General features: G+C 33.4%; 1 protein-coding gene across 1 annotated transcript; it reads left to right on the plus strand.

Annotated features, from left to right (window-relative positions):
• Positions 1 to 896: 896 nt before the first annotated feature.
• On the plus strand, positions 897 to 3,731 carry LOC134724504 (uncharacterized). Its single transcript, XM_063587557.1, has 3 exons — positions 897 to 1,011; positions 1,510 to 1,685; positions 2,306 to 3,731. The coding sequence occupies exons 2-3, from the start codon at positions 1,523 to 1,525 to the stop codon at positions 3,712 to 3,714; spliced, it is 1,572 nt and encodes a 523-aa protein (XP_063443627.1). The 5' UTR covers positions 897 to 1,011; positions 1,510 to 1,522; the 3' UTR covers positions 3,715 to 3,731.
• Positions 3,732 to 11,821: the final 8,090 nt, after the last annotated feature.

The raw sequence follows: 11,821 nt of genomic DNA on the forward strand, positions 1-11,821 counted from the left end.
TAAACACAGCCGTGTTCTAATTCAAATAGAACATGGGCTGCACGTGATTGACGTCACAATTGAAATTGCAACGTCAGATGAATTTTGAACAACGCCAAAAATCATAAATGGACATTTTTGTTGGTGTTGCTCGCTAGGAAATTGAATAAAAACATTCTAAAAGTAAGTTTAAATGCTTCTGTTCTTTTTTTATTGATAAACTGCTGATTTCCTATAACGTTTTTGGCTCATGAAATCAAAATGGTGACATTCCGAGCGTCTACTATAGGTCCGCTTCGAAGTGAAAGAGTTCAAATATTCCTATTAGAATCGAAATAATTCTATCCTGCCATGCTCTATAGAGCATGGCAGGATAGAATTATTTCTTAAATATAATGCCTACCCATGTTAAAATGAGCTTTGCACCTGAATCTGATGTACAGTAGTTGTCGTTTGTTTATGTAATATATACGTGTTTCTCGTTTCTCGTTTTGTTTATATAGGTTAGACCGTTGGTTTTCCCGTTTGAATGGTTTTACACTAGTAATTTTGGGGCCCTTTATAGCTTGTTGTTCGGTGTGAGCCAAGGCTCCGTGTTGAAGGCCGTACTTTAACCTATAATGGTTTAATTTTTAAATTGTTATTTGGATGGAGAGTTGTCTCATTGGCACTCACACCACATCTTCCTATATCTATAGATTATGACACGAATGAATTATTTCTTAAATATTCTTGTGTAATTTCTATTGTTCAACATGATTGAATTCATGATCCTTATATATTTGTCTTATATTCAGCCAGAGACATATATTATAGATCATTATATGTCTCTGATTCAGCGTATAATCGAGTCCGTTTCACCGCACTTTATTGTTATTGGTATTTGGTTGTTCTAATAATATAATAATCATAACGAGTCTATTTTTAGCATGAGACGTCAGCCGGTATTGCACCACCAGTTAATAATGTAAACATATAAATAGCCGTAATATCTGATATCTAATACTTATATCTAGAAAACTTTGAGCTGCAGTAAGTAAAATATACTTTATGTCATTATTATTACAAATCATGATTGTCTTCATTGTTGTTCTGTTTAATGCTAAAACATAACAGTCAAATATCATTATTATCATATCGTGCTTTCATCTGTCCTCAGTAGTTAAACAGGTTTCTTGGGGAAATAAAGGCAAGTGTTTTTAAAATAAAATAACCCCAAAACAACTTTTGTATATTTGTAAGCTTGCGATACGATCAACTTGTTTGTTATGCTTCATTGAGAATCGGATGACACCAGGATATACATGATATATTACCAGAAGACTATCGGATGACAGAAAAATGTGAAAAAGAGCCCTGTGTCCTAGATATCCTAGATAAAAGTACAGTCAGATAAACACAATCTAAAAATATTTTGTAGATAATCAATGGGACTGTTATATACTAATATAATAGTCCCAAATATTAACAATTATTTGATAGGCTGATCAATGACAAAACGTACATATTGGTATTTTTCTGTTTTTATAGGAAAATCAAGACTATGGCGTCTACCGACAATATAGATATGCAGTCACAAGAAGTAGCTAAAGTAAAAGAGAACTTTAATGGACAATGTCGTATCATCACAGATATTGCAGACTTCTCACATGTTGTTACCCTACAACCGAAAGACCAAGATATTATCTATAAATTCCAATTGAAAAGTAAGTTATATAATGCTATTTATGAACGTTTAATAATTCCTATCATCGAATTCATGTGAAATAAATAGGTAGATTGTTTTCTCTAAATGATCTTAAATCTGTAAACAGTATTTTTTTGTGGGTAGAAGAGCTTAAACTATACATTTGAAATTTACCAGAGAAAAGATGCTATTTGTTTGAAAAGACTTTAACCCCCTCGCAGAAATCAATGATATACATTTTCATGATTATCGTAATTAGACAGGTTAACCATTGCAAATATCAAGTCAATAGATTTCTTAATATATATGTGTATTGTAGCAATTGACAGGGCTGATTAACAGACTTTTTTAAAATCTGAGAAAGCTATGTTATCCAACTTTATGTTTAAAAGTATTTATGCAGTGAAAAAAAATGTTAAAAGGTCCTCTTTCCATGCCAATGCTTAACCATTTTTTTATTCACACTTTATAAAAAGAGAGTCTATCAAAAACTTTATTTCTGCTATATGTTTTCGTTCTTGAACATCCAGAAATGACAACAAACAAAAATCATATAAGGATTATCTAGTGAATTCAAACAGGAAATAAGTATTTTGTTCTTATTCTCAGGATGAACATTATTTGTATTATTTATTTTAGAAACATATCCTTCTACGAAACCTAATATTATCATAAGGTCAGGAACAATGGATTCGAAAGCTGTGGACGAAATACAGAACGAACTAGAGGAAACTGCTGCTTCAGCTCTCAGGTCACCAATGGTCTTGAACTTAGTTGAGCATGCTGAACTTTGGTTACAGAAAAACAACATCAATTTGACACCTTCTGCCAGAACTAAATCTAAAACCAATAAAGAAAAATCAGTAAATAAAAGTTCAGTGGCTAAGCAAGATAGAAAAAATCGAAAAGAAAAGAAAGTACAAGACGAAACAGCAGACGAGAAGAAACCATCAATGAAAACTTCAGACGATGTTGTTAAACGAATTTTATGGGATGGTAACTTACCAGTGGACGAATTTGTAGTAGGTTACATAGACAGGTTTTTGGGAATACAAGAAAAATACTTTACATCTTTTAGCTGGGAAGACATAGCAACAGTTGATTACAATGTACTAGCAGTTCCAAAACACAGAATCCAGTATTTCAAGTATAGAGATGTGAAAATATGGGACAAAAATATGAGAATGGACAACGTTTTTGGTTCTACAGGAAGCAACACTACAATATACGATGTCATAGAAAAGTATCACAAAGACAGCGATGTAAACAATACCGACGAAATGAATAAGGCAGAAGATGAAGATTATGATGTCGACGACAACGAGGAGGACAGTGATAGCGATGACGGGATCACTGTAACTATAGGAAGTGACAACTATGCTACAGGGAATGACGAAGATGACTTACATCTTGTCGATGAAGAGGAGAATACACATGACAAGTATTGGAGAAACAAATTAAGACCAAATCATTTTCTTGCTTTGCGTATAACGAACAATGAGGTTAGAAAAGTTGTAGAGGAAATACAAGATGTTATTTTAGAACACGAACCTCAATATGAAGAATGCTGCATACCACTGAATTCCTTACACATCACACTGTGCACATTAGGACTTGATACAACTGAACAAGTTGCTCACGCTTGTCAAGTTCTGCAAAACATCAAACCGGAACTTCAGGGTATGATACCGAAAGATAAAACAATTCTTTTTAAAGGAATGGAAAATTTCTTCAATAGAGTTTTATATGCGAAGTGTGAATGTCCTCAAGAATTTTTAGATATGGTAGAGCATTTAAGATTATGTCTTAAACAAGAAGGAATTGAGATTAGAGACAACCATGAGTTTGTACCTCACATGACAATCATGAAAATTACTCGAACTGTGGCCAGAGCAACCGGTAAAAAGTATATAGCTCCTTGGCTTTATTCCCAATCACAAAATATAGATTTCGGTACACAAGTTATAGATAACATTAATTTATGTGAAATGGGCATTAGCAGGGAATCTGACGGTTTCTATATAACTCCTGGAAAATTTGAATTTTAAATAAAATGATATATATTTTATGAATTATTTTAAAAGCATGAATTTGATTTGTGTTCTAAATTGTATGAACAGATCATTTGATTAATGCAATGTAGTCTTATGTCATAAAACATTTTACACATTCAAAACTAAAGATCCGTTTTGTTTTATTTATATGAAGAAATAATGCACCAGGATACAGATCGTTTTGTGAGCCATAGCCTAAACTCACTGTTTGTGCAATATTTGTTTGATTCGGATTTTGGTTTATACTATATTTTGCGGTTGTATTCTTTGAAGTTATCGTCGTCATCATCGTCGTCGTCCGAAGGCATTTGAATATTACCACTACTACGTTTAAGAAAAAGGGGTAAAAAACAATACATTTCTAATACTTCTATAACCTGACCTATTTTAGAAGGGTTTAATTCAGTATTTAATATTTTAGGTTCTTTAATATTCTGAATAAAACATGTATTTACAATTTATATTTGTTTGCACCTGTCCTAAGTCAGCAACCTGATGGTCGTTTGTTGATGTGATTGTAGTTTCAAGTTTGTTTTTACGATGCTACTACGTCCTCGTTAAGCCCCAGTCCCACTAGACCACGATCGCACTACGCTCACCGCGATCTTAAATAAATTTAGATCGTGGTGAGGTCGCGGTATGAACGGCATGAAAATGTTAATTTTCGTTGCTTTCACGATGCTACTACGTCCTAATTACGCTTCTACAACGATCCCGCTACGAATAAACCACGTTCTCACCGCGCTTATTGTGCGACCTCACTACGCTTATAAAGATCTTTCTACGCTCTCACTACGACCATACCACGAGTTATCCGATTGCAACACGATCTTACTGCGATTATAGCACGTTCTTACCACGATTATACTACGTTAATACCGCGATGATGATACCGTCAATATCGTGTTTCATATCAATATAGTTCCATTCCTTCTATTTCTGATTAAAACGGAGATTTCTCGGAAACAATACAGTCATGCCACCAAAATCTACTAGAACACATGGGCATGGTGGTAGGGGTTGATGTAGAGGCAGAGGGAGCAAAGTATGAACGCCATACTAAACTCCAAGAAACTAAAATTAAAAATAGTACAAGACTCCTGACTTGGGACAGGCGCAACATTAGTGGGGTTAAACATGTTTGTGAGATCTCAACCCTCCCCCTATACCTCTAGCCAACGAAGAAAAGTAGACGCATAACAATACGCACATTAAAATTCAGTTCAAGAGAAGTCCGAGTCTGATGTCAGAAGATGTGACTAAAGAAAATATTAAACAAAATGACAATAATACATAAATAACAACAGACTACTAGCAGTTAACTGACATGCCATTTCCAGACTCCAATTAAACTGATACTATACACATCAGTAGTATAATACTTGACATCAAGAGATGACCAATCAAACCTAAATTACAACCTATTGCTGGTCCATAAAGCTCAAATGACGATATTTTAGTGAACGATAGCAGAGATGACACAGATGTGTCAATATATATAGGAAGATGTGGTATGAGTGCCAATGAGACAACTATCCATCAACGTATAAACTATAAAAGTAAACCATTATAGACATAGAATGTTTATTCAGACAAACAAAATCTAGGGAGTTTTTTTTTTATATATTTTTATAGAAATCGTAGTGGGAACGTTGTAAGGTCGTGAGAAGAGCGTGATAAGGACGGCAAGGGCGTGCTAGAATCGTACTATGGTCGAGAACAGCGTGGTAAAGTCGTGGTGGAAGCGTAGTTGGGTCGCGGGGAGAACGTGATGGTCGTAGTAAGGTCGTCATATCGTCGCTGTGAGATCGTAGCGCAATCTCTCCGAATAGAATAATCACGCTTTCGCCACGCTCTCGCTACGATTATACAGCGATCTTTGCGATCTTACTACGATCTTTGTGCGCTCTCACTACGCTTTTCCTACGACCCGATTTCGCCACGACCGTACCACGATTGTTTTGAACATGTTCAAAGTTGTCCACGCTCTTCACGATCTGGAAGACCTCACCACGACCGTGGTACGACCTTACTGCGACCTACACGATCGTACCACGATCATCAATATTTTCATTTTTTTCACAGAGCGTAGTGCGATCGTGGCCTAGTGGGACTAGGGTATTACGCGTCTACAACGATCCCGCTATACGATTATAACACGTTCTCACTACGCTTATCAAGATCTTTCTACGCTCACCACATTCTCACTACGACCATAGCACGTGTTATCCGATTGCAACACGATCTTACTACGCTTCTACTGCGATAATAGCACGTTCTTACCACGATTATACTACGTTCATACCGCGATCTTACTACATTCTCAACAATAACGTCAACATCGTATTCCATATCAATAGTTATCAAAGGTACCAGTATTATAATTTAGTACGCCAGACGTGCGTTTCGTCTACAACAGACTCATCAGTGACGCTCATATCGAAACATTTATATAAGTACAAAGTTGAAGAGAAATGAGAATCCAAAATTCCCAAAAGTTCTGCCAAATACGGCTAATGTAATCTATGCCTGGAATAAGAAAGTCCTTAGTTTTTCGAAAAACTCAAAGTTTTGTAAACAGGAAATTTATAAAAATGACCACATTATTGATATTCATGTCAGCACCGAAATGTTGACTACTGAGCTGGTGATACCCTCAGGGACGAAACGTCCACCAGCTGTGGCATCGACCCAGTGGTTTAAATAGTTTAATGTTCCATTCCTTCTATTTCTGATTAATACGTAGATTTCTCGGAAACAATACAATCTTGCCACCAAAATCTACTAAAACACGTGGGCGTGGTGGTAGGGGTTGACTTAGAGGCATAGAAGCTGTTAGTAACAAATCTGAAATTACAAAGCTGGTCCATAAAGCTTAAATGACGATATTGTAGTGAACGATAGCAGAGAGGAGACAGATGTGAAAATAGTAGAAAGCTAAATGTTACTAGTATGTTTTATAGAGAATAATACATGGCAAAATCCGTATCACATGCCGTATCACCCTCGACCAATATCATCCCTCGGGCCTAAAGGCCCTTGGGCTGATATTGATGTCTCGGGATGATACAACATATGATACGGATTTTGCCATGTATTATTCTCTATAAAACATACTAGTAACATTTAGTTTTCTTTTAATTTACTGATAACAAAATCGATATTTATACCAATAAAACAATATTCAATGATCTTATTACAGTGTTGAATCGGTAACCTTTTAGAATAAGTTTATGTAAAGGAGCGATTAGTTTACATGGATCATTTATAAAGTTCCGGGCACGGTTAACAACATTTCCGTAAAAATGAGGATGTGCTATCTTTGTTATGGTGGTCTCTATGATGAGTTGAGTGTATAACAGTATGCATTTGACTGTATTTACAGAATACAACAAAAACATGAAAGTTATAGATGCATCTATCGCATCAACACATTTTTATTTACTTATAAAATAAGTGTGTTGCCTCTTTACTTTGCAATTATGAATGAATAAAAAGAGATGTGGTATGATTTCCGATGAGACAAATATCCAACAGTGATTGATTAGTCTTATGTAATTTAAATGATGATTCCGATATTTATAGCTAATCTATTTATAGATAGAATTTTATTCTAAAACCACCTCACCTATTTAGGCATCAGGATTTCAATGCGACTGTCATAAAAGTGAGAGGTTTAAATAGGTATAAACCAGATTAAGTCCACCAATTTTCTAGCTAAAAAAATGCTTGTACCAAGTCAGGAAAATTACAGTTGTTATCCATTCGTTTGATGTGTTAGAGCTTTTGATTTTGCCATTTGATTACGGACTTTCTGTTTTGAATTTTCCTCGGAGTTAGGTATTTGTGTTATTTTTCATGTTTTTTTTTGTTGTAAAATTATGATTAAGCTTTACAGTATATATGGTATACTTATAATGCTTTATATTCTAATCAATATATGAACTCACGAGTCATTAACAGTCTGTGGAATTTAAATTTACTACCAATAAAGAAATGTGCATATCGATATTTTTCAATAGTATATACATTTGTCTTCCTTGTGAATCAAATATTTTTTACCAGATTTATTTCTATATTTTTTTTGGTCATTTGAGTTAAAATACCTTGCATGTTAAAATCATTTGAGACGTAAGGGATTAAAATGTTGATGGTCTTATCAAGACTTGTTATAATCTTTCTCAACACGTTTATCAATGCTGCCAAAAACCCACCTTCTTACTTATTTGTCTGTTATCACCACCAATGTGTCTTATGTCATGACACTTGAAGCAGGTATACAAACATTACAACCTTCTTTTTTTCCCCTTTTATTTATTGATTTCTCTGTTGTTTGACGTTTCAGATGACAGATGTGACTAATCCAATACTGTATATAATATCGTTCATGGGGTGTTTCTGTATTTTTTGTTATCTAGCTTACAAGTCTTCACCTGGCTAAAATATGTGCTTGACCCAAGTCTGGAGCCTGTAAATCAGCGGTTGTCGTTTGTTGTGATATACATTGTTTTTGTTCATTTTGTTGAACATAAACTTGGCAGTGAGTTTTCCCGTTTGAATTATTTTATATTTGTCATTTCGGGACTTTTTAATAGTTAACTATGCAATATGGTCTTTGATCATTGTTGAAGGCCGTACGGTGACAAACGGTTGTTAATTTCTTAGTTATTTGGTCCCTTGTGAAGAGTTGTCTTATTGGGAATCTCAACACTTTTTTTATACCTAAAAAAAATATTTGATGACCATTCATTTAACTCAAATTATCTAGTTTAGAACAAATTTTAATTTTGGTCCGTACTGCTCTTTAACTTCGTTCTTTTTTTGGCCCTTTTACTTTTTTGGATTCGAGCGTCACTGACAAGTCTTTTGTAGACGAAACGCGCGTCTTGCGTATATACAAAATTTAGTCCTCGTATCTATAATGAGTTTATTTATAAGGATTTTCAAATCGGTATTTTTACAAGTTGTTTGACTTAAATATATATTTACTTAATTTAAGGTAGCACAATACAAAGTTTTTAAAATGCTTTAACTTTCTTGATTTATATGCTTGAAAATTTATAAAAGTGGTAGTTATGGATAGCTAACAGATTGCTCTTTCAAATTAATGCAAAGTTAGTATTATGCACAAATTATGTAACCAATTATAATGTTAACTGTGTCTAAAATATTTCCCCCAACATTTCCACTTTCAATTGAAATTAGCTTCTGCATTGGTGTTCCTTGAGGGTTGATTTTATTATATGTTAGTCCTACGGACATTATCTACAAAAGGGTGTCTCAGATTAAAGATAGAATATATAGAACAAATTTTATACCTAATTAAACATTATCTTCTTTTATGTAGTTTTGATGTTCACACTTATTAGAGATTTATGAGAGAATAGAATACCTTAGGGACAATTTGAGGCACCCTTTTGAAGCCCATGATGTATTCATTTTGTAAAATTTTCTGTATAGTTAAAGAGATGATAGAGCTAAATTTATTCATGTGATCTGACCGAGATATTGCCACTAATTACATAATATTTGATTACATAATGATTGCATAATAAAAATATTGCATTCATTTAAAAACGTTATCTTTTATCTAATTTTATATACCTCTTTTATTACTTTCTATGCATTCATAAAAAAAAGTTACAACATTTTAAAGGTTAGTGATACGAAGTTAAAAATCTTTGTATTGTGCTACCTTAACAGCAGTTATAATATTGTGATCGATCGCTTCACATTCTTTTTACAAGTGGTAATATGAACAACCATAAACCATCGAGCAATTTAAACGAGATGCAACACAAGATAATGTGGTAAAGAAATGTATCATGATTTGCATACATGAATATTGGATATTCATATTTACCTTTTTGTAGCGCTTTGAAAAATGGTTTTTTTACAAAATGGGTTGTTTTCCCCCCTAAGTTATAGGATACATTATGATTTATTCATCCAATTAGTATACATAAGATAACAATCCTGCGCGTCTGACGCGCTTTTCCAGATTTACCTTAATTGGGTTGTTTTTTTCCCTAAGTTATAGAATACATTATGATTTATTCATCCAATTAGTATACATAAGATAACAACCTGCGCGTCTGACGCGCTTTTCCAGATTTACTTTAATTAGAAACCCTCCTTACCAACGCATTTTAACACTATGCTAAAATACTTTAGTATTTCTGGAGCTTATGGACCCGACTGTACATAAGAATAATTGGTATTTAAGAGAAACGTTGCATGAAGGAGTACATTATAATAGCTTTATCGTTTCTCGATTCATCAAACGAAAAAGATTCAAAGATGCCGATGTTTAATTTACTTGAAAATTTTATTTGATAATCAATTCAAAAATCAACAGGAATAAAATAAAAAATTAAAGGATAACAGGAACTATTCCCAATCAAATTAACAGTTTTCTGCCTTTACCAACAACAAACCGACGGACATCCCTCAAAAGGATTTACTAACTACAGCAAGCATTAGCGAAAGATGTAATCTCAAAATGGCCACACTAGATACAGGTTCCGAATATTGCAGCAAACCAAAACCAAAACTAAATGCAGAAAAGAAAACTCGTTGTTTCGACGTTACCATAACAAAAAAAAATATTTCCTTATTTGTTTCCTTTTTTATCAATTGATTCAATTCGAATTCATTCAAATTTAAGATATTGTTTTTCATATTGACAACTTTAACGATTATGATAATAGGAAATGTGACAGAAGCAATTAAAAGTATTAACCTATATTAAAAAAAATAGTTATTAACGGTGAAATGCATATATGCCTAAATAATTTATTGTCATGCACACCAAAACTAAATATATCATACAAAATCTCTGATTTAAAAATATGTACTGCAACATTGTGTCTAGTATCTTATATCGAAGACTGCAAACTTTCAAATGTAATTTTTGCAAGGAACATAATTGTGAGATGTGAGTAAGACATACGACAAGTAAAAAGGATGCCCACCTTGGTATGTTAGTGTTTGTAATTTTTCCTTATTAGGTTACCAAGAACGAATAAAGGTCAGTTGCCAAATTATTATGGTACGTTGTTTTATTTTAACATTTTATTACCGCACTGTTTGTCCGCGCTAGTTCTTGGAGATGAATAAAACATTTTTTTTAGCCGCAAATTAAGTGACGTTATGCACTTGCATTTGCAACTTTCAAGATGTCACAGTTACCATAGAAACTTTAAAAATGTCACAATCGGAAATTTCTGAAAATTGATGAAAATTTATAGTGATAATACGTAGCATTTGTAGATGTGATTTGGAAATACATAGCGGCTGCTATTATCATAGAAACAGTTCCTATCCTAATGAAACTTAAGAGAGATATGCCCTCTCATGCTTATATACACAGTCATTGTTAAGTTGTAGAAAAGACAAATGTAGACATCAGCTTTTTTGCAATTGCAAATCTAGTGTCTTATATGTTTTTTGTTCCAATTTCAATTTTCGATTAACTTATTAGTTATTATCAAATTAGGGCAACATTGGTTTTATAAACCAATAAAAAGCTTGAGGCATTCATTTTGGTTCAACAGAAACCATTCAAAACTCACAAAGAAAATAAAAAGGGTTGAGTTATAGATATATTTATATCTATTTGATACTTTTTCGGTGTTGTAAATTATACTATAGCTTTTGTTGTAAACCATGACCTTAACATCACAAGACAAAGTCTAGTGAGGTTGTCGGTAAGAGTATAACAACTTCCATGTCTAATATTGTCATTTTTGGGGCGTATAAGTTGGTCCCTTGCTTACCTACTAGTAAACTCACTAGTAAACCAATTCTTTTTTGTAGATGTGTTTCATTCCTTTGTCGATAGTATTTGGGAAAGTAGTGCAAGGAGGTAGGTTTATATGTTAATGCTAATTATATTTCGAATAGATCATGTTATTAGTTATTCTTGTTTTACCCGAGTTTTACTTGTTCTTTGTATGATTGTCTTTTCGGAAGTTGACGCTTTGCTTTACAACTGATTAAAATAATTTATCACATGCTATGCAGTAACTCAAAAGTTGTCGACAGCATGTTTGTCGACCAAGACATAGATTAACGCTTTTTTTCATCTGGCGTTTTAAGT

This window comes from Mytilus trossulus, chromosome 7, assembly GCF_036588685.1.
Source record: "Mytilus trossulus isolate FHL-02 chromosome 7, PNRI_Mtr1.1.1.hap1, whole genome shotgun sequence".
Lineage (NCBI taxonomy): Eukaryota > Metazoa > Mollusca > Bivalvia > Mytilida > Mytilidae > Mytilus > Mytilus trossulus.